General features: G+C 37.1%; 2 protein-coding genes across 2 annotated transcripts; one reads left to right on the plus strand and one right to left on the minus strand.

Moving 5' to 3' along the window:
- Positions 1 to 1,610: 1,610 nt before the first annotated feature.
- Positions 1,611 to 19,513, minus strand: trpc6b (transient receptor potential cation channel, subfamily C, member 6b). Its single transcript, XM_042743736.1, has 12 exons — positions 19,362 to 19,513; positions 11,327 to 12,083; positions 10,131 to 10,316; positions 9,206 to 9,370; positions 8,801 to 9,017; positions 7,807 to 8,034; positions 6,447 to 6,711; positions 5,075 to 5,270; positions 3,726 to 3,929; positions 3,403 to 3,459; positions 3,097 to 3,172; positions 1,611 to 2,803 (listed from the first exon to the last, which is right to left on the minus strand). The coding sequence occupies exons 1-12, from the start codon at positions 19,454 to 19,456 to the stop codon at positions 2,667 to 2,669; spliced, it is 2,583 nt and encodes an 860-aa protein (XP_042599670.1). The 5' UTR covers positions 19,457 to 19,513; the 3' UTR covers positions 1,611 to 2,666.
- Positions 19,514 to 20,758: 1,245 nt separating this feature from the next.
- On the plus strand, positions 20,759 to 23,828 carry rnf7 (ring finger protein 7). The gene is made up of 3 exons (XM_042743608.1): positions 20,759 to 21,022; positions 22,753 to 22,800; positions 23,365 to 23,828. The coding sequence occupies exons 1-3, from the start codon at positions 20,848 to 20,850 to the stop codon at positions 23,481 to 23,483; spliced, it is 342 nt and encodes a 113-aa protein (XP_042599542.1). The 5' UTR covers positions 20,759 to 20,847; the 3' UTR covers positions 23,484 to 23,828.
- Positions 23,829 to 24,425: the final 597 nt, after the last annotated feature.

Here is a 24,425-nt window from a genome sequence, read left to right on the forward strand (position 1 = left end):
TTTTGCTTAGCCTTGGCTGTATGATTATCACCCACGTCACAAAAAAGTGCGATCACTATAGCTGACAGACCCAATAACCTCAAATCTTTCAGAATAATGCTAGTAACAGCCCAGTGGTGACATACTTTCCTGTTCTCCAAATCTAATTCAAAGACTTTTTCTCTCACACTTCTCACATCAGAGTGCTCAGCTGAGAGGGTCAAAGTGACCAAACAGGTTCTTTTCCTCCCTTTCCTGCATCTTCAAAGCTTTATTTCCGATCACCTTGGCAACCAAGCTTCAGTGAGCTGTGACACTGGTGTGATGGCAAACTAGCCCATAAGAAAAAAACAAAAATTTGATCTTGTGTTACCATAAAAAAAAAAAAAAAAAAAAAAAAATACAATAATTTATTACATGATTCTCTGGAATACTTTTTTTTTTAAAGTTTTTAGCATTTATGCATGATGTATACAAAATAATAGTTCCAGGTAATCTACATTAGATATATCATTTTGTCACTTTTTCTTACAAAATAATTTTAATTCAAATCAGTACAGTACAGTTAAAAAAAAGAACATTTGATTCTGAGTGGTCAATAATTGAATAAAATGTCAAATCCAGTCAATATTTCATATCTGTGTATTTATGTTTTTGTGAAGCAGCAGTGTAACAAGCTACAGTAAATAATGTACAATGAGATTAGCAGGTAAAAGAACACACAATGATACAAAACTGCTACTCATGTTGGGATATCATTTAATGGATGCAGTCAAGCAAGCTGTTATTGAGGTCAGAGCTCTGGTAGTCAAGTCAACCAGTGCTGATAAAAGCTTTTCACCTCTGCTGTCTATTTCTGACTCATTTTTTGGGCAGAGAAGCACCTGGTAAATTATATCTGTATGGGCTGCACTCAGCAGCCCATGGTGGGAAAAAAAGGTTTGAGGCTCTCGAGAGGTCAGGTTGAACTATGGTGTAACATCTCTGCCTCTTACCTTGAGGCTGAAATTTAAAATAGCCTATGTGTCGTGATAGACGTCTATTAGAGAAACCTCTAGGATGAATAGCATAACAGTTGTGTGTTTAAACTACCTATCCCCGGTGATCTGAACCTCTGGGTCGAACAGAAGTTCCTGGAAGACCAGGTACAGTTTTCACATACTGTAGGAGTTTCTAACAAGGAAATAACAAGTTTCTTGCAGTGGTTTAGTGTGTTGGTTTCTCAAGTTCTCATTTGGGCCAGGCTACTATTCTGTCATCTTTGAATCCTTTTCTGGCAAGCCAGATTGTGGAATACTTGGCTGCATGTGATTGTCATGCATAAAGATCATGGCTTTCCTGAATGCAACTGACTTCTTCTTGTACCACTGTTTTAAGAAGAAACTGGCAGTATTGTTGCTTTTCTAAGTAGTTTTGTGGTAACAAAAATAAAGGTAACTCTAGTCTCTGTGGGTTCAACCAACTCAACAGCACCTCTATGTGGTTCTACAAATAGTGGCCCCTAATGCTACCAAAATGAGTGATTACTGAGAATCTCAGTAGATTCATTACAGTAACTGAGTGTAGTGAACTTATTAGGGTTTAGTGCATATGTGTTAACATAAAAGTACAAAAGAGGGCAAACGAAATGAAAGCACAATTTACCACCATTAAAGAAACATTTATTTTTACGTTTTCAGTTTTTTTATTATAAATATACCATTGTCCCTGCAATAAGACTGACATCTTTTAACTGTCAGACTTCACATAATTAATAATTAGGGTTAATAAAACATTTGTGATACAATCATAACATAATAAAATATGACAGATTTCCAAAGTCAACAACATCAATAACACCGTGTAAAACACAGTAACTACACGTGCAGTGACATTAGTTCTCAGACTGTGGTCTGTTCTGTCACATAGGTTTGAAAACGGAGTTTGATGAAATCAAATAAAATTCGATCAAACTGTGTTGTGTAGTTCCTGTGTTTTGCCTTTGTAACGTACAGTAGCATATTTAGATTATGACACAGAATGGCAACACAATGGCTAACAGCAGAACTATTAGCATTGTCAGTACCAAAACTGTGGCTTTCCATAAAAAAGTAATTCTGAAATGTTTTAACATTTTTATTTAGTTTAATTTCAGCTTCTTTTTTGCAGAATTAGTGCTCATCAGAGGTTTGTTTCTTAAAAGAAAAGAAAAAATGATTTAATTTTGAGAGAAAAAGCAATAGAGGAATTCTCAAAACTGACACTGAAACATGTTCTGGGGTCAGCTGAATAATCTGATCAGACTAGTAAATGTGTATTCTTTAAGACTGGTGATTACTTTTTAAGTCGACTGCATAAAAACTTAAATCAAATTTTAGAATAAAAGAATAAAAAAAATAACTGCTAGTTGGTCAGGCTAGTTAAAAAGACACAGCCTTACATGACTGTGTTTATGTAACTGACCCCTGGTCATATTTCACCCCCCAAAAAATAAAAGGAAGCCTATTTTAGTAAGATTAAAAGGTTTAGCATTGTGAATTTCATGGATTTAGCACCCCAGTTCTGATATGTTATGTTTTTTCAAGTATTTATATGTCATTATTAGGAGTACTACCTTTATTTGATGATATTTTAAATGAAAAAAAAGCATTATTTATGTATTATAATATTGACAATCTAATGAGAATCACCACTACTATTGAGAAAAACTACAGGTTTCGTTGACCGGCTATTCTCTCTCCCAGTTTCCTGACTAGTTCTGCTAGTTCCTCCGTCTGACGGGATTTCTCCTCCAGCAGCTCGTAGCGTAAACTTGAGATATCCTGCTTTATCTCCTTTAGTTCCCCTGTAAGACACAAAGAGTTTGATAAAGACCTTCTATCATCAGTGATATGCTTACATAACTGGATCACTGACACACAACCAGAAGTCCACCTCGAAAAAGTAGTTCCAGTGAACCACATTTTAAATAAAAAACGAAACCTAACAATAAATAAAAATATAAAACTGTTTTAAAGCAAACCATTTTACAAAAAATAAATAAATTTAAAATTATGATTTTATTTAGAGTTCAGATTTTAAAAAGAGTGATGTTATTTTAATTATGATCTAAATTTATTGTTTGGAACAACAGTGTACCTTCATTTACTTCATCTCCCTCTTTGTCAGTCTGTGCTTTGATCACATATCGTTTGATAAGCCGTTTCATGATCCTCTGTGGAGAGAAAAAATAGCACCAAATTTATTTAGAAGATTCTGTCAGATCCTAAAAGATACATATATACATTATTATTAAACAGCGTTCCAAAATAGCTTATTCTGATTGGTCAGTCTCTGCCGTTACTGATCACTGTAAGTAAACTATGTTAGAAATCTAAATTCTATCCTTCTGTGATCTCTTTATTCTCAGCATTCTATCGGTGACTTGTCAGAGTTGTGTTTTACCTGGTAACGACTCGTATGAGGTGAATTCTTCTCACTGGATTCTTTTTGTTTACCCAACTAAAAGAAAAATCATTTCTTTGTGAATATAAAACCCAAACTTTTATGTTCTTTCAATAAATCGAAAGCTTTTCATGTTATTGCACAATCTGGCCATAAGAGGGAACCAAATACCAATAAAAGTATGCAATATTCATATGAAAACATATGCAGTTACATTAAGAACCCCACATCGTTATATAAATAAAATGGAAAGCAATGTTGTGAGAAATCTCTCTCATGCATCAGATGCATTTTGATTTAAGAATGTCTCTCCTCCTCCTCACCTCATTGAGCTCCGTGTCCTCCTTCAGGTCCTCTTTGTGTCTTTGAAGCGGTATTAGCAGGAGCTGTTTGAGATTCATAGCCAGGCTGATGACTGATTTTGGGCTGGGGATGAGGTTAAAGGGCACAGGCAGCGTCCCTCCTTCTTCAAAGTACGAAAACCACAGCTTAGCCCTAGCAAACTTCCACTCCACATCTGCATCATCCTGTTACAAAGATACACACAAAGTACTGGCAAGTGACATTTCACTGGAAATGCCTTTAAATAATTTCCATATAGGTACATTTAGAGTGGCTTCAAATATTATTTCGCACTAATAAATGTATGAATAGTGTTGCTTTAAATAAGCAATATATCAATCATCAAAGTATAATTTTTAAAGATAAATGTAGCACAGATACACTTTTTAAGAAAACCCTTTTACCTAAAGAAGTTTAGTTTTATAATTTTGGGATTTAAGGTTGGAGGACAGAAATCATATATATAAAGCTACTGCTAGAAAAAGGGAATATTTGGTACTGGATTTTTGAATCTTTACTGAGCAATAGAATTTCCTCATGTGACAGCTAGCCTCAGTCTTCATAAAATATACTAATATACAAAATATATCCCTATTTACACTCTTAAAATAAAAGTTGCCAGCACTGTCATTAAAGAACCATTTTGGGTCCCCCAATTAACCTTTCATGGAACAGTTCTTAAAAGTAGCATTTTTCTTAGCGTAAAGATCTTTTTAATGATCCAACTAACCTTTTTCCACAATAAAGAACCTTATTGTGGAATGGAAAGGTTCCGTTAATGTTAAAGATTCTTAGATGCCAAGGAAGATTCTTTATTTTTAAGAGTGTACATAAGAATTAAATGACACTGAATTTGAATTTGTAGCATGAGCATCTGATGAAACCAAATGCTTTTGACATATTAGTAATGGTCAAGTAATGAGATCCCCAGATGTCAATAAAAAGCATCAAAAATAACTTCCTCTGTTTCCTGTTACCACATCAGACCTCTCCGGCGCAATAAATCTTTTATGGATTGATAATGACATTCTTGCTTTGCAGCAGCAACTCTATTTGTTGTATTGTTCATCCAATGCATGAGCAAATCATATTTCACTGTTGGGTGCTACTGTAATGTATTGTGAAGGCCAAGTTGCTTTTACACAAACAGGCTGTAATTTATAAAACCAACCAAAATCAATTTCTACTGTAACCAGAGAGGACTTTCCATTGCATTTTAACAAATGCAACAATACTATAAAGGATCTGTATCACATTTAAAAGGGAGTATGAATGGGAAATGATCTGGACATTTGCCCCATCCACAGATCTCATTTCAGAATATGATTACCTCAATTTCCTGAAATGAGTTGTTGATCATGGCTATGAGCATGTTGAGTAAGACGATAACCATGGTTACGTTGTAGACTCCGTAAAGTACATAGCCAATATTCTCAATGAATTTGTGCCCGTTGTTGATGACGACAGACTTGACCTCAGAAAGTCCAAAAATAGCCCAAAATAAAGTTTTAAAGCTTTCCTCAACCCTGCAAAAGAGGAAACAGGCAACTTCCTTTAGTTTGGGTTATGTTATATCATTTCATTCATCATTTTAATGATAATTATGGTGTCATGTAATATATTTGAATTCCTAATTTATCAGATATACATACACATATATGAAAGATTTTTAGTTTTATTATATGCATACGTCAAATTACTTCATTTGGTAACACTCTACAATAAGGTGCCATTTGTTTACTAACATGAATAGTGAAAAATATATCTTAGTTCATGTTAATTTCAATATTTACTAATACATATTAAAATCAAAAGTGATATCTGTTTATATTTGACTAACATTAATGACGATTAAGAAATACTGAAACAAATGTATTGCACATTATTAGTTTATGTTAATACATTAACTAATGTTAACTAATGGGACCTTATTACAAAATGCTACCCAAAATGTTGCTTTGTGTTTTCTAATCTGTTTGTAGGCTTTAAGGTCATTTAAGGTCAGTCTAAGAGTCTTTCTCTTAGGAAAATAACAAAGTGCAGTAAACGGTAAAACTATTTTCTCTACACTCCAGTGTGTTTATAATTATGAAAATAAAATTATCTGATAATAAATAACATCAAGCAACAACAGTGGTGGTGAATTTCTATGAATTTTACATTCTGCTTACATTCAACTGACCCAGGGTGCATTTCCCAAAAGCAACTATGGTCACAAGTTCAGTCGTTACCAATAGAGTTCAATGGAACTAATGACCATAGTTAGCTTACGATGGTTTTGGGAAATGCATCCCTGACCAATGATTAGGTTTAGGCTTTGGAGGTGTTCTCATGAGACTGGGTTGGACCTCAAAGCTAGACATCATAAAAGCCACAATCGCCCAATTTTGATTTCACAAGGTCTTTAACAATTTTCACTGTATTTCAATGAATTACTTATCTATTTCATATTACTCTGAGCCTTTTTACAGAGTATGAAGAGTCCTGGACTCTTATTCACTCTCGTGTCCACATGGACATGGTCACGGTGTGGTAGTCATGATAATTGAATTTGCCAAACGCCTACTTCCAGTATGTCCTTATGCATTGCTTCCAAAGGCACTGGGCATTTTTGTAATTATATAACTTATAAAGACACGGATGTGATTCAATTACAAAGGACAAGACAAACAAGTAACTGATGTGAATTAACCATTGCTTACGTGGTGAAGGCGCCGTTCTGCTTGGCTCCACGATAGTACGAGTAGAGGTTAAACATTCCAATCATGAAGGCCACAAACACCATTATGAAGATCACCATGAATTTAAATATGTCCTTCACAGTCCTACCCAGAGAGATCTGCAAGGGCCCAAAGCTCTCATTCGCCGGTAGGATGTACGCAATCCGAGAGAAGCTCAGAACCACTGCAATGGCATAAAGGCCCTCAGAGATCAGCTGAGGGTCTGAAGGAACCCAGTGGATGCGAGCTGCAATATGTACAAAGGAAGCTTGTTAAGGTTGAGCATGTTGTCTTTTCTATAGGTATTTCAAAAGGTCAAGCTGAAGGTATTCAACAACAAAAAAAGTAATTGGTGGAAAAAAGTGTTAGCTTTCATATATAGATTTCTACTTGTCAGTGTTGGTTTTGTACTTCATTAACCTCTAAACCAAATGAATGTTTCATGGAGCATTAGAGTCTGCAGGTGTCCTTGGAAAAATGATTTAATTGACTGAAATACTGAAGCTGACATTTTCCAAAAGGGAGTGAACCTTTTAAAGAGACTGAACTTTTAAAGTTCATTTCTTCTAGTAATCAAAAAGGTTCAAAGCTCAATATATAGTTTCTAAAAAGATTCTTTCGTTATACAATTTTGTTTTCATACATGTTTTTTCTACATGTTTTTTCCCAACGTTATTATTTTTCTGTAGTTTAGTTTTGACATCTTTATTTTCCAAAAATTATTGCTTTAATACTGACAGTGCTATGTCTGTCTTTATTGACATACTGTATATCTCTGAACTACACATTACTGTATAGTATTATGCATTTTAATCAGTTAATCTATGCAAATAATGAAGAATCTAATATATTTTGTGTACAGTTTTTAGGTAAACTGTACATTCTGTGATTGATCAGCCAACAGGGATGAACTCACTACCACATCATTGTCATGAATATATCAGTGGGAAATACAAAAATACATTTGTAAATAAATAAAAGTACAAATAAATATAAATGTTACATTTACATTTATGTACTTGGTAAATTATTTTTTCCAAAGTGTCATACATTGTTTTACAAAAGTAATTTCTTAATTAATGTAGTTAGAAATCATAATAATTTCTTTTTTTATTTTTAATATTTTTTTTTTATGATGAGAAGGTCAAAAAAGATAGTAAAAGAAGCTGCATGTGCCACAAATTTTAGAAAAGTTCCATGTATGATCTTTCTTAACTATAATTTAAAACAATGCACAAAAATAAAGTTTTGCAAAAATCATTTTTGCATTGTTGAAGCAATGATGTAGAAACCATAATCATCTTTTTTTTTTTTTTCTTTTTTTGTTGACAGCATTACTCACCAAGACGATAGTATTCTATCTCAAGGGGCAAGGTAATGTTTGATAGATCTGTGTAGTGCTTGTCGACGTAACTCTGTGCAACATTTGCATGCCAAAATGCGATAAATCTAGCAATGAATGAAGTCACAAAAATGGCCAGCATTCCAAAGTCCAGCAAATTCCATGGCTCCAGCAGATATTCCCGAGGACCCTGCGACCATATCTCTTTACATTCAGCCCAAATCATTCCTTTAATTGGAAGAAGAAACAAACAGATAATTAGAGTTCAAGCACTCAAAGTCATTTAATGTCTTAAAATGTATTTCTTTTTTTAAATTAACATTATTGCTTTACAGATAATTTCTATAAATATTTTGATTTTGCAGATGTGACAGATGTTGGACAGTTCAAAGTGTTGTGACCTATGAATAATTGTGTGCTTGCATCAGTCATTTGGGATTCATTTTAATGCATCACTGTGGGAAACAGTAAAATGGAAGAGTATTTTTGAACCTTTAGTTTTGTGTTGCTCATAGCAGGTTTTCACATTTGATACAACAGACATTTATGGCTCTATAGTATAATATGGAGCTCATGCTCAATACTTTAGTGCAGTTGCTAATATTTATGTAGCCAAAAAGTAAAACTCTGTAGTTTTCATAGTGGTGGGGAAACATATAATACAAACAGACATTCCTCAAGTCTGGTGTATCATAATTGCTACTCACATTTTAACGTTTAATTTTTTTTTTCTGAAAAATATGTATAGATAATAAAGTAAAGTTGCTTCAGTCCTGTAAGTGTTCTTCTTAAAATACTAATAATAATATAAAAGTTACTCTTATGTTTACTTCATTAAGTACCACAACCTAAAGGGGGACCATTTTTCAAATTACACTAAAAGGCCTTTGACTTCCTAAACAAAGTATAAAATATCAATCATGCGAGTGAGTAAATGATCCAAAATAAATGTTTGATTTGTTGTTGTGTAACACGGTGTGAGATGATGTCTGACCTACAACCCAGGAAATGATCAGCATTTCCATCCAGGTAAAAGGTGTGGTCTTCATGCGGAACAATTGTGAGGGGTGGTCGTGGATGGTCATATTTGGTAAGAGAGATGTCCCTTCGAAACGGTCAGCAGCATTCATAATGAGAAGGCCAAGAAAGATTGTGAAAGAAGCTGCGTGTGCCACAAATTTTAAGAAAGGACCACGTATGATCTTCCCCAACTATAATCAAAAACATTGCACAAAACAAATAAAGATTGTTCTGAAATAATGTAATTTTAGTAAGAAATTAGAAACGGCATTGTGTTCATCATTTTATTTTATTACTCATAATATCACTAAGCAGAAAATAAATTCAGTGCCATGGATTAATTCACAGTGACTAAAGGTTCAGGTTATAACAGTCTGACCTTGCTTGAGGGTGCTATCCAGTACAGTAAGGCCAGGATGGGAAGTCCAACCACCACCCCCAGAACCACCAGCAACTTGACAGCTGTGGTTTGCTGCCTGAGCCCTGATAGATTCTCATACCATATGGACAAAAGCTGCTGTTGGCAGTTTGGATGGGCTACAAACTGTGTGGGAAGCATCAGAGCAGGCAGAGATACAGTAAACAGATATGTTTATATTACTGTGCTATCATGCACAGTGATTAAGCTGTTGTATTTTAGCACTTAAAGGGATAGTTCACCCAAAAAGAAAAATCATTAATTACCCTCGTGTTGTTCCAAACCAACAAGAGCGTCGTTCATCTTCAGAACACCAATTAAGATATTTTTGATGAAATCTGGCTCTCCACAGACAGCAAGGGTACTACCACGATCAAGGCGTAGAAGGGTAGTAAGAACATCGTTGAAATGGTCCATGTGACATCAGTGGTTCAACTGTTATTTTATAATGCTACGAGAATAATTTTTGTGTGCAAAGAAAACTAAAATAACTTCATTCAACAATTCTTCTCCTCCGCGCCATTTTGGAGAGTATCATGTCGTATGCCTTTTCCTGCATGTAAACAATGCATGCATGTGATTCCGCTGACATGGAACACGCATGTGCTGTGCCTTGTTTACATTTAGAGGAGTGTGCACGCATGTGTTGTGGCACTCTAAAATGGTGCTCTAAGGTGACGCGGAGGAGAAGAATTGTTGAAAAAAGTTGATATTTAAGTTTTCTTTTTGTGCACAAAATGTATTCTCGTAGAGTAATTAATGATAAAAATAAAATTTTGGGGTGAACTATCCCTTTAATGCTACAATAGTTGAATAATTACGCCTAATAATGTTATCATTTACTGAAATCACTGTGTGAAATATTAATGTTTATTATGAAACCTACCTTTTTCAGCTCATATTTGATGGCGAGTTTTAAGCGAACTAGATTAGGTCTGCCGCCCTTGTCAAAGTGGCCACCTGCCACTGTGTCTCCATTTAAAATGGCTTCCACCTCCTCTGTATTCCGACACAGATCCAGAAGTCCAACTACAAAATCCTTACATTGCATAGACAGCTTTTTATAATCGTTCTGTAAAAGGAAATTAGCATAGATCTGTTGTAAACATACTACTGTTCATTTGAACAAACTCATAAACCTAAGAATTAGCCTAAGCTTTGGCACATAACCTCTCCCACAACATTTGAGCTACTGATGTGAATTATAGCTCAAATCATTATTAAGAAGAAGTTATACTATAATGTTTCCTGGAGGGTTAAAAAAAAATTGGCAAAAAAATCTCAAAGACTTTGAAGAAGGTTAGCGTTGAAGAAGCAACAAGGGCCCTATATAGAGACTATCACAGAGATGGGGATCCTGATAGAAAGTAATCTCTGAGAACCACCAGCTAACACCCAGAATACCTAACAATGCCCTAGCAAACATCCAAATCACCCTAGAAATCACCATGCAACAGTAACCCCCAAACTGATATTGCCAGTAGCAAGCACCATTCACATTCTCTTTCATTTATCTTCAGGGACTTAATGAAAGATATTGTAAAGTGTTACAAACACATTTCCTGGCATTATTTAGGTAACAGCCAGAGTTTGCCATGATTATCCTTAATGCTTGCAAAGTGAATGTAACTGGCATAGTGTTATGCATGTTTTTTTCTTTCTATAGAGCAGTCTTACCATCTGTTAAAGACAGCAAACAAAACCTTCAACTCATCAATAATAATATAATTAAGAACTAAGCCACCCACTCTATGGCAAAGGCTGCAGACTCACCAACTACTAAGCATGACTGTACACCCACATCCATATGCACTCTGCATGAAAAGTTAAAAGTTAAATAAAAAGCATAACTCTTAAACTCATTAGTCTAGTTGCTTGTCTTTTTCCTAATGTATTTCCTGCCTAATATTGTTATTACTCTATATCAACTGATATTACCCAATGAAATGCTTCGTCAAACCCCATTACTGTGTTGACAATGACATATATCCTATTGAAACAAGTTGGGATGAGAAATTCTTCCATGTTCCATTTTTACTAACTGAATCTTCATTTACTTCTCTTATATACTATCATGCTCACCTTGAACTCTTTTTCTATGTTGGCCAGTACAGCCAGTTCATTGCTGAGCTCCAAAGCTGTCAGTACCGGGTCCTCGCTGGACAGGGAAAGGTAGGCAGGGCTTGCCAACCCTTTGTAGGCATTGATTCTTGAACGCGAATGGCTAAAAGAGTCGTGCCTTTGGTGATAGAGGCAGCTGTTGCATTTGCAAAAGTAGTCATGTGGTCGTTCAATGTGGGCGCCCTTTCTTAGCAGAATGTGCACAATCTCGTATTCATGGCAATGAGAAGCTAGTATGATGGGTGTAATATCATGGGAAAACCGAGTGCCATCCTCGTCATAGGCAAAGAAGTCGTCTTGCGTCTCTGTCTGGAGGGGGCTGCTAGTGAGTTTGGATGTGTCCGCAAAGGCCTGGTGGCCCAAAATGGCCTCCACAATACGAATGTAGCCTTTACTTATGGCTAAAAGCAGAGCGTCACCAATCCTGGCCAGGTTCTCTTTCATCAGCAAGAGTTCGGTCACTTCCAGGTGCTCATTGGCAACCGCAAGCTGCAATGCATTCTGGCCCATGTAGTCCACACAGTTGACATTAAGGTCTGGAAGTTCTTCTAGCATCCTGCGGATGACAGGGATATTTCCATACTCAGCCGCCTCTAGGAAACGCTCTTCAGTTGGCGATAGACTATTGTAACGGGCGTTAAACATGTAGGCCGGTCTCCGCATAGCCATGCGCCGGCTCTTAGCCAATGCATGCCTCTGAAGGTCATCGTTGCTCCACCTATTCCAACAGAGAGAAAATCAAATCACAAAACTTGTTTAAAACAGTTGCGGTCTCATTAGCGACATTCCAGCAAAATTTTGTGGGGAAAAAGGTTCACTGTCTTTTGTCAGAAAATATGAAGCACAGTTCATACAGACGTCACTTTCAAGCCAAGCAGCTTTGGTCAACACGTTACATACCTGCAACCAACTTGAACCTGTTGCAAAATCTGCTTTTGACCTCACTTGAAATTCTTGATCCTATGTATTACTATTGAAATGATTGGATTATGCTTGTGAAAATTTGCAAAACAGTGATAATTGTGAATAGTGTTAAAATGTCACCCTGTGTTTGAAATAAGCAGCTCATTAGAAGAATTCACTTGTGGCAACATTTCTACAAAATTATATAACAGTACATTGCTTCTTGCACATTTTATGACACAGTGAGTGGCACTCAGGGCCGGGGCTTAGGCAAAAGAAATAATTTGTAAGTATAAGTGTATCTACTGTAGTTCTATGCATTGCCATATATTTTGTCATTAAGTTAGGGTAAAGTTAACTAAAACTATTAAAAACATATGCTAATTGAAATAAAGCTGAAATAAATATAAGCAATTATATGAACAAAGAAAATCTGAATAAAATCACGTATTTGCAAAATATATTTGACTTAATTCACAGCTTAACAAAATGAAAGAAAAACTGTGACAAGTTCTATGGCAAGTTTCTGTCCATTATTTTAATGCTCAACAAGTTCACTGAATGGAAATCAATACGGCAGAAAGTGACATCGGTTTTCTTTGTTTTGAAGAGTACAGTGTTTTGTTGTTGTTGTGCCTGTACACAAATAAAAGTAGATTCTTTATAGTTTCATAATGATGTCTCACTCACTCTTATCTTTGATTCTGATGTAACAATCAAGTGATCGCGCAGGCGCCTCACGCATGAGTTAGGCTTTAGCATATTGACATCGCAGGCTCTTTATTATCAAAATAAAATAAGCCAACCAAACATGTAAATAGTTACACTACTCAATTTAAATAGTCCAAAATACAATCCATTGCATTCTCCCACCAAACATTGCGGATGTAAAGGATGATTTACGTGCACTGGACAAGTTCAAAGCATAATAAATATAAGCATTCAAATACATCATGAATATGGAAACATTTCTGAGTGGATTCATGCTGCATAAAAGAGGTAGGCTATGTGAGCCCGTTTCAGTTTCAGCAGAAATGAATTCATTTTGGGTTGATGCTCATCTACTATTTTTCATTATTTTTCTGAATACCGTTAAATTTAAAGGATTTCTTATGGAGTGAGAGGAACTAAAATAGCTTTTAGCTTGTTTATCTGTATTTATTGATAATGTTATAAACATTTAGCTTAATTTAACGGTATTTTACATTATGAATGTAATAGGATATTGCGACCTTTACACGGCTTACCCGTTTGTTTTTTTAATCTCAAAAATGATTTTATAAGGTTATATGGTTATATGTTTAAAAATGTATTTTAAAAACTAGTCAACTTTTGTATGTGTGCACATGGGCACGTCCATGTTTTTGTTACTGTAACACAAGCAAATGTAAGGAAAAAAATAATAATTTTCCTTAAGCAACCATGACATTTTAACTTGTTCCCTTTCAGTCGGTCACTCTCAACGTCACGTAGGTAATGACAGACAAATTGGGATTTTCCTTAGAGAGACCAATCCACATTGAGTGTAAACTAAACGAGCCAATGCACATTGGCATGCGATGATTGCATCCAGCTGCCGCTGACTAGGCAGCAGGTGCAATGCATACTCAGCTTTTCGCTTCAGAGCCTGACGGTCATATCGTTCTGCTCCTGACTTCTACTGAGAGAAGACTGAATGAGTTCAGCGCACTCTTTGAGAGCTCTTCGTGTTGGTGGTTTCCCGTGTCAAGTGGGTTGCACACATCAGGCTGGACTACCCCCTGTTTGTGTTGCAGGTGGCCATCTCCCTTGTGCACATCAGCACGCTAAAAGAGCATTCATGGGTGTGTCTTTTTATAGACAAAGTTGCATCTGGCAAACTTGACGCTACGTCTTTGTAAAGACGACGTTGCGTCTTGCTACAGACAGCATATCACCGTTGTGTTGCAATGCATACTCCGACCTCTCTTCAGTCCACTCACGTACCGGGTCCATGAGTTCCACCTCGCTGCCCCACTGCAGTACGTCGGTGGTCCCGCTGGTAGAGCTTGTACAGTGTCTGGGTGCCTGGCTACCCAACCATTCTCGCTGGCTTCTGCGGCCCATCAGACTCGGCTATGCAATTCAGTTCCCCCGGCGTCCCCCAAGTTCAGCAGTATCCGCTTCACATCAGTGAAGGCAGCTGATGTTCCTGTCTTGTGTGTGGAGATCTCAGTCCTACTGGTGAAGGATGTAATAGAGCTGGTCCCTCCAGCTGATATAAAGGGTTTTACAACCCCTACTTCATTGTACCCAAGAAAGGCGGTGGGTTACGACCGATATTGGACCTGCGTGTCTTGAACCGGCCCCTTCGCTGGTTACCGTTCAGGATGTAGACACAGAAATGCATCTTCGGGTGCATGCGTCCCCGAGATTGGTTTGCAGTGATCAACCTGAAGGACACATACTTTCATACGTCGATGCTTCCATACCACAGACCATTGCTGTAGTTTGTGTTCGAAGGACAAGCATGTCAGTACAAGGTCCTGCCCTTCCGGCTGTCCCTGTCACTCTGTGTCTTCACAAAAGTTGCGGAGGCAGCCCTTGTTCCCCTGAGCAGGGCGTTCGCATTCTCAACTACCTTGACGACTGGCTCATACTAGTTCAGTCTCAGGATAAGTTGTGCGAACACAGGGACTTGGTGCTCTCGCACCTCAGCCTGTCAACTGGGAAAAAAGCAAACTCTCCTCGACGCCAGGGATCTCTTTTCTTGGTATAGAGTTGTATTCGGTTGAACAGACATAATAGGAATATGCTCAGTTGGTGTTGAACTGCCTGAATATGTTGAAGAGCAGGACGGTGGTACCACTGAAACAGTTTCAGAGGCTCCTGGGGCATGCAGTGCCGGGGGTTCGGACGGGCCCCCAACTGCACTGGCACATCAACTGCCTAGAGTCGTTAGCAGTACACCTTGCCTTGAACCGTCTCAGAGGGCACTTACGATGTAAGCACATGCTAATCCGCATGGACAATACTGCCACCGTTGCGTACATCAACCGACAAGGTGGTCTACCCTCCCGTCGCATGCCGCAACTCGCCCGCCACCTCCTCCTCTGCCGTTCATATTCCAGGTCTGCACAACCATACGGCTGACGAGCTGAAATGAGCTGCGCTCCCTGGAGAATAGAGACTCCATCCCCAGACAGTCCAGCTGGCACATAGCTGGCCACGGGGCCTGAGCAGGAGGCTTGCGCAGGACACTGGAAGGGGCAGCATGATGTTTGGTAGGGATCCCAATTCGTCGGTAATTACCGACGTGATGTCGAGAGTGACTGACAGAAAGGGAACGTCTCTGTTACATATGTAACCCTTGTTCCCTGAAGGAACATTTCCTTCATTTCCTCAAGGAAATGTTTACTTGTGAATGCACCACAAATCATATTGCACTATTTGCTTCTTAACTAATATCATGCACAGTTATTATGTAAAGTACTTTTATAGTCTGTCTTAGGTTATGTATATGTATAGTCAACTATTTATAGTATATTTATAGTTGTATTACCGCTTTCAGTAAGTTAGTTATGTATAGGTTTAAACATTGTTCTTTTGTCTAGTGTTTTATGTTTATATTTGTTTATTTATGTAGCACTGTGATCATGCGAGACACAACAGTTAGTTCCACTGTATGACCACACATGTAGCGGAATGACAATAAAGCTCAACTTGACTCAAGACGATGTCCCGTCGCCACAGCTGCTGTACCACTGCTGAGCGGCCGGGTCACCGGCTCGGCTCCTCAGCGAAAACCTGAGTATGCGTTGCACCTGCTGTCTAGTTATACTTGTGCTGCAATCAGCAGCAGCTGGATGCAGTCATCGCTTGCCAATGTGCATTGGCTCATTTAGTTTACACTCAAAGTGGATTGGTCTCTCTAAGTCTACGTTTACACGACAATGATTTCATCAAAAATGGAAAAGTTTTTCCATTGCGTTTTTAAAAGTTTCACGTATACATGACATTTTCAAAACAAAAACGGCCAAAAATGCTGTATTAGGTATGCCAGGCCAATAGTTGGCGCTGTCACCTTGTTAGTAAACAGTACCTGTAGGGTAGTGACGATTATATGTTGTATATGATGTGTCTCTGCTGTTGGTTGTAATGTTGGTGAAGTAAATCCACACTTTGCTGAAGAAGCGTCAGCAAACTTTTGAGCAGCAACAACTGTACCATGTACTCTGCCATTGTTGTGTATGTTTGTTCACGTTTGCCTTTAAAATCGACACGTGCTACACATCTACATACCTAACACATACTACACACGCGCATGACATCACCATTTTAAAAGATTCTTGTTTTAGATGTTTACACGGAAACAACAACAGTGGCATTTTCAAAAACTTGCACTTTTTCAAAAATATGCATTTTCAGTCATCAAAACACAGTTGTCGTGTAAACTAACAGGCAAAACACATTAAAAGTTTCCCGTTTTTGGCTAAAAACATTGTCGTGTAAACAGCCCTTAAGCGAGATCCCAATTCGTCATTACCGGCGTGATGTCTCCATTCCCTCCTTCAGGGAACAAGGGTTATATATATGTAAACGAAACGTTTCTATGACTCTTTAAGCTTTTTTATTATAATTCATGTTTCACGGCACAGTGTAGTACTGTATCAGTTGTGTAAATGCCAAAACATACTGGTTTACTGGTTTTAAAATCATTCACAGTAGTAAAAGTGTTGTGAGGTCACACAATGATATTAAAGGGGTCATATGATGCGATTTAAAATTTTCCTTTCTCTTTTGGGTGTTACAAGCTCTTGGTAAATAAAGAAGATCTGTGAAGTTACAAAGACTAAAGTCTCAAATCCAAAGAGATATTCTTTATAAAAGTTAACACTCATCCACGCACCTCTGAAATGGCTCGTTCTTACATGCCCCCACATATCTACATCAGTATGTGGGGAGATTTGCATAACACCACCCAGATGTTCATGCAAAAGAAAGAAGGCGTACCTTTTATTCTCGTTGTAGTATTGTTGTTGCCGCAGCCGCCATGTCGTATAGACACTGTGTGTTTCACTGTGAAGACGAAACTACTTTGTTTGGCTTTCCAAAAGAGTACGATTTCTGCTTAGTCATGCCTGGAGTTGATCCGTGCTGGTCGCTGAGGAAATACATCAACTTTGCACTGTGGATCGCCGAATCGGCGTCCAGCCTGGGGTCATCACATGTGGTTGCTGCAAGACCAAGGTACACTCCTTCGTAGAATCTGCCTCCCACACAGATTTAAGCTGCCCGCCTCTGCTCACTCAAGCCGGCCACGGCTCACTCTAGACTGCGGCTCACTCTAGGCCTCCAGCCATTGTTCACTCAAGGCCGCAGTGTGTGACGTTGTTCCGTTGAGAAAGCGAAACTACTTTGTTTTTGCCTTCCAAAAGAAAACACGACTTCAAATCATGTTTATATCACGTTTATAATGGGTTTTATGTTTTTATCTCGTCGCTCCGGCCGGAAAAGGCTTCACAATATGCGTAACATTTCCATCTCACGCTTAAAGAAATTCGGCCAATCTCAATGCACTGGATAGCTGGCCAATCACAGCACACCTCGCTTTTCAGAGAGATAAGCCTTGTGAAAATCGACGCGTTTCAGAAGGCCGGGCATGAAGGAGAACAATAATGTACAGTATGTGGAAAATAATGTGTTTTTTAACCGCAAAAACACATTTCATTACACCAAATACACAAAATAATGTTCTTTTTAGCAGCATCATAAGACCCCTTTAAAAAAGGAATAAACGTTGTTGCCATTTTACTGCCACTAGTAGTCATTTTAAATAGCTTTATTTATACATATTTAGCTACTTTTGTTAGTAGCTTGACTGTAGTTTAACTACTTTTAATTCTGAGTAGCCTGCAGCTTGTCCATTATCATGCTACTGAACTGTTTTGACAAATTAAATGTTTATTTGTATATGATCTTCACAGATTTCTGAGAAAAATACACCCCATCTGCATCTAAGATGCATATTAATTTTGAAAATCTTTCTAAACATGCAACATCTGTGATTAAACAAATGTTAATGAGTTTGAAACGTTGTTTAAAACAAGGTAACAGATGTACTGTATATGTCAGAAAAGAATTGAAAAATGAAGATGTGCCTGAATGATTGCATTTAAATTGATTAACTTGGTTGAAATAATTTGTTTGTTTCATTAGCAATGACAGCACTGAGGAGGAGGGCTCATTGATCTCTGATTCAGCAGAGATCAATTTTGTTTCTTTAGAAATTAATGCTTTATGTGTTATTAGATAGAATTGTCATCCTAGAATAATGATGTCTTAGTTACTGTTATCAGTGTCAGTCTCAGTCAGAACTCTTAGATCTTCTTACAATTTTGAAAATGTTCTGTCTGTATATTGAGTGATATTAATTAAGTTCAGTTACTACGATTCAACCCTCGTGACGACTACTGTAGCCCTAGTCTGCCCTAATATTAAAGTAAATCCAAAAATCACGTTCTCATCTTTAACTGTTCCAGTTTGGTAGTTATTACCCTAATTCACCTTGAACTTGGGCCCAGCATATAATGTTTGTCATGAAATAGATATATGTCACAAAAAAAAAACAGAATTATTTTTATGTCAGTTCTTTACACACACACACACACACACACATATATAAACATATATATATATATATATATATATATATATATATATATTAGTAAAGACTACTTTTTAGGAACAATCCTTCAGGAGCATGTAACATACCATAGTTTGAGTCATTTATCTTACACTATGTGCAGCTATCAACAAACAAATAGGCTACAAATAGGCTATATGCCTACTTCTTTGTTATTTATGTGTTTTTTTCTTTCTACATCTGTTTGTATGTATTTTTTTGTGAATGTACCACTGAGAAGAAGCACTCAATTTCGCAATCACAAAGAATTCTATTCTACAATAAAGTAAATAAATAAATAGTCTACATAAAAAATGAAAACAATGAAAATCATGAAAAATGAATTGGTAAGATTTCCTTAACTTTGCTAATAATGTTAACGCTAAAAAAAAAATAATAATAACATTTCTTCGTATGTATCAAAAATGTCAAATAAACATCAGCACTCACCTCTTGCAATACCGTGGTAAAGGATACTTTTCAAAGTCGGTGTTCATCCGTTGATGGACAGAAGCGTGTTTGACAGAAGTGTTATCAGTGGACATCGGTTTGCTGCTGTCTTCATGAATCTCTCACTGCCACTGATGCGCACGAGACAGCCGCTCACTGTTGGTGTGTTTGTGGACATGAGAGTTTTAGTGAAATTCTCACCAGTCTTGTTTTTTCATTAAAATGCGAACTCTGGTTTCGGTCTTGTCCATAGGACTACACGCGCGTAGTTCAGGAAGCTTATTGAATGTGTTCACCAAATCGAATGTCTGATGACGTCACGGCTGTAATGTAGAAATCGTTTAATGACTCTGCCTTTTCTAGTTTGATGGGGTGGTTTTTAAAGCAAATTATTGTACGATTTGAAACATTGTATCTGAGCGGAGATAAATATTTGAAGCAACAAAGTAATGAACAGTACTTCTGTGAAATATCAGATAAATATCACTCACATGAGGGAAAGACAGTCAAAAAAAATCTTTTTTTTTATACATGGAGGGGGTCGCCCCCTCAAGGGCGCTGGCATGTTGACATGCAGTTGTCAAAGGCTACTATTAATAATACAATGATGATACATTAACTTTACAAGGGCTCAGTTTGTTTTGCAAAGTGCGAAAATAAAAGTGCAACGATGGAACAAGCCTTCCATGATGGCCTGTGTGATCGATATGGATGCATGTAGTATGTGGGAAAACATAGATAAAAAGAAACTAAACAAGATCATAAAAGCCAAGATAATTAATATGAGTTGACATAATTGTGTCTTTAGAAGGGTTTTTAATTTGCAGCATTGTTAACCAGACCAAAATATCTAAACGTAGCCAAAATCATGGTAACAGAACTGACATAGATTGTCTTTTTGAAAGGATGATGAAGATTTCATGTAGCCTATAACGTTGCAGTGTCACCAGCAAATTGTATATTCAGCACTCTGAATATCCGTTTGTGTAGCATGTAACCCATAGACTGTATAAAAACAATGCAATCTTCAGTATTTTTTTAATAATAATAAAAATAATGATTGCATGTAAAACCAACTGAATAAATTCTAGTTTTAATTATAATTTCTTCTTTTTATTTATTTATTTTTGGTGAGAAAAACCTATAAAACACGAAAAGGTGAAAAAATAAAAAATATTTACATCACAGAAGCTGAAAGTGAAAACAAAAACGCATAAAATACATCGGCCTATCAAATAAATGCATAAATGAAAAAGTCATACATGTGCAAATTAAATAATTTAATGCGTTTCAAAAGAAAGAATGAATGAGTATGGTTGTTTCATAGTACTTAGTAGAAATTAGGGAAAAGTGTGAAAATGTTCCTGATTGAGTGTATTTAACACATCCAGGCAGGGGCCTGTTTACGGTCAACTCCAGCGAGAGACCGATATGCGTGTCTGCAGACCAGCCTGTCTCAGCCATTTTGTTTCTGCGCCTCTTCGCCATGGCGGAGATAGACGACGGTGATGAGCCGGGTTTAGTTCACACTCACAGCGGTTCTTCTGGATCTAAATCAGGGGGAGACAAGATGTTCTCCCTCAAGAAGTGGAATGCGGTAGCCATGTGGAGCTGGGATGTGGAGTGTGACACCTGCGCTATTTGTCGGGTTCAAGTCATGGGTGAGTGTTTCTCTAGCTAACCGGCTAGCTGAATTTGTGCACCTTTCTGGGATTCTTAGCTGGTTCTGGGTTACCTCAACGGATCATGACTAGGCAGATAACATTAAAATAAATAAATAAATAAATAAATAAAAAGATAGCATTGCCTGTATCCGGCTGACCCACTACCGAGTCGTTTCTAGCAGAATAACACAGTGAAAATGAATGACATACTGCTGCCTATATAGACAATATTTGTTGAAATCATAAGTGGTCACCTAAATGCCGACTCAAACGTTGAAAAGTGTCTATAATGGGCAAAATGCCGTGACTGGGACGATCAAACGCAAGTTCTAATTCAAACACGAGAATCGAACCTTCTGTAGCATCGAACGTTCCAATGAGCCATGATGTTGAATCGAATTTCATTTAAACTAGCATTTTTTTTTTTTTTTTTTTTTTTTTAATGGAATATCTCCAAGAAACCTGTATCCTACGTTTGTATTCAAGTGTGATGCTCAAAAATTCTGATTTGAACACATTTAAATGCACACAAATGTTGCTTTAAACGTTGAAAGGTATGTATAACCTAATGCTCAAAAAAAAAAAAAAAAATTTAGTGTAGTGTTTTCACACTGCCGTTAACCCAAGATAAAGTCATTCTAATCCCCACTTTCAACCCCGTGTAAAGGAACGTTTCATAAGCACTTGTCACACCTAAAATAGTTAACCCTGCATCATTCTGCATTACCTTGGTCCAAGTTTCACAGGGCTCATACTTAACCCGGGGTTAACAATTAACCCTTGGTGTTCATAAACTGACGTTTCGTTTTACATTGTGAACTCTCAGGTTAACGTTCTTTTTTACATTTTTGCAGTGTCATTGTCACAGATTTGATGAATGCAGCATGCCACGTTTACATTGAGGCACGGGAATAGCTGCTGGTTGCTAAGCATCTAGCCCTAACATTCTTCATATACTGCAGTGTGGGGTTAAGACTCCAAAAACACTGCTAAACCTGCTCCGGAGCAGGGTTTCTTAACCCTGGGTAGAAAGTGATGTTAATCCCACATCTAATTTACAAGTGTGAAACGTACCTTTACCCAGTATACAGTGCAGGTTTAGTACCACTTTTGGGGTGTTAAAGGAATAGTTGAAAATTGTCATCATTTACTTACCCTCATGTCGTTCCAAAATTGTATGTTCCTTCTTATGTTGAACACAAAAGAAGATATTTTGAAGAATGCTGGTAATCAAACAGTTGTTAGCCCCCATTGACTTCCATAGTAGGGAAAATACTATAGAAGTCAATGGGAGCAAACAACTGTGAAATGTATGCTTGAAAAATATGCTTTTCTAACACTATTTGAATAAAGACAGTTGATTTTATATTTTATTGGTGATTTCAAATAAGCTTGGTGAGCAGTTTTGGAGAATTTGATGGTTCCCCATTCAAAGAGAAAGGAGATGCACTTGTCATGATAATTTAAACAATAAATACAAAAATGAATGACTAGGCTGTGAGACAGCCATACTTGACTGGTTCAAGTAAATGCATTCCAACATAATCAAAAAACAATTATACACAGAGTCAGACTGTAATTGCATGGGACTTTAGTAAATCTGTCCTCTGACGGAATTTTAAAATGACTTCTACTAGATTTCTGCTTAGTTCTGCCCTAAATGTACAGAAAAAAGAAAAGGGTTATGTTTAAATGAATACTGAATTTGTATTTTAAATGTATTTCAGATGCATGCTTGAGATGTCAGGCTGAAAACAAACAAGAGGACTGTGTTGGTAAGTCAAGAGTAACATCACTGCTGGTATACTAATTGCCTGGCTAATTAATCAATTACATTAACCCCTTAGAAGCAGATGGCTGCACTGTTTCACTGCCGTTACGGTTTGCACTAATATTTTCATACATTTTATCTCTTTATTTCTCCCATTTTTAACATACAGTATAATAAATTATAAACTTAAGTCATTTATCAGTTTCTTTTAACCAAAGCGACTTACAGTACACCTATTAGGGGCAATCCAACTAAAGTAACCTGGGGTTAAGTACCTTGACCAAGTGCATGATCCATAGTATTCATTTGCGTCACAAAATAAACCCTGCTTCCACGCTGGTAGGTTAAATCACAAGATAGTGTCACACTTAAAGGCATAGTTCACCCAGAAATGAAAATTCTGTCATCATATATTCACCCTCATGTTGTTACAAAACCAGTATCACCATCTGTCTGTCTTCTGCAGAACACACACACACATAAAAAAAAAGATCAATTGTGGAATGTCTCAGTGTTTTGTTTTTCTGGGTCTGAAGCATCACTGTCTCTTATTTTGTCTTTCTCTCAGTGGTATGGGGAGAGTGCAACCACTCCTTCCACAACTGCTGCATGTCCCTCTGGGTGAAGCAGAACAATAGATGCCCACTGTGCCAACAGGACTGGGTGGTACAGAGGATTGGCAAGTGAGGATTCAAGCTTTGGACCCACATTTCCTCCATCCACTTTGGCACTACTCTGCTTGGGGAGACTGGACTGTTTATCAGAGCATCTCCAGCCATGGAATGTGTAGGAAAACCTGTGTGCACGTGTGTGACCGTCAGAGTGAAACCAAGGATGTTGGCAGAAATCCAGTTGACACTGGTTAGCTTTACCATTCTGTCACCTCATGCAGCATTAAGAATAACCAGCCAGAAGAGCTCCGGGATACGACAGATTCACTTGGGTGTTCGTGGCATCATGTGTGATTATAACTGAAGTTGTGTTGTGAATGTGTCTTATGTGTGTTAGAAATAAAATCAAATCTCAATGTTGTATAGGTGTTTGTTTCAGATTGATTCTTTTAAATAATTTCAGGTGAAGATTTGTGCAACACACACAGATACAGATATGTTTATAAATTTATTATTTATAATTTTTTTTATATACTTTTGTATTTTTTATTAATTATTAATTATTAGTGTCCAAATGTCTCTAAAAAGCCCTCAAAGCACAGAAATTAAGGATTAGTTTACTCGAAAATGAAGATTGTCATCATTAAATGTGAGTAATTAAGCTGGTTTATGGGCATATTTTATAAAAGTACTTACAAAGTGCAGAATCTATTCGAAGAAATAACAAACTGGGGAGGAAAAAAAAATTTAATATATAGAAATGTCCATGACTTTTCTAAAGTTTTTGCAACAGATGTCTGTGAAAAAGCATTCCCTAAATGCTCTGCCAGTATGCTGTGTATTGCTCCATCCTTTTCTAATTCCAGTGAAACAATCAGCTCAGGATTTGAGTGCTTGTGATTAGTCCGGAACCCTTAAGAACTATTTCCAAGACAAAGGTTTAGTTGGAATTTGACGCAGGCTTTTTTAGCCAATGGCAATGTAAACTGAAATATTTGTATTGATGGTTTCCCTGGTG

Source organism: Cyprinus carpio, chromosome B18 (assembly GCF_018340385.1).
Source record: "Cyprinus carpio isolate SPL01 chromosome B18, ASM1834038v1, whole genome shotgun sequence".
Taxonomy (NCBI): domain Eukaryota; kingdom Metazoa; phylum Chordata; class Actinopteri; order Cypriniformes; family Cyprinidae; genus Cyprinus; species Cyprinus carpio.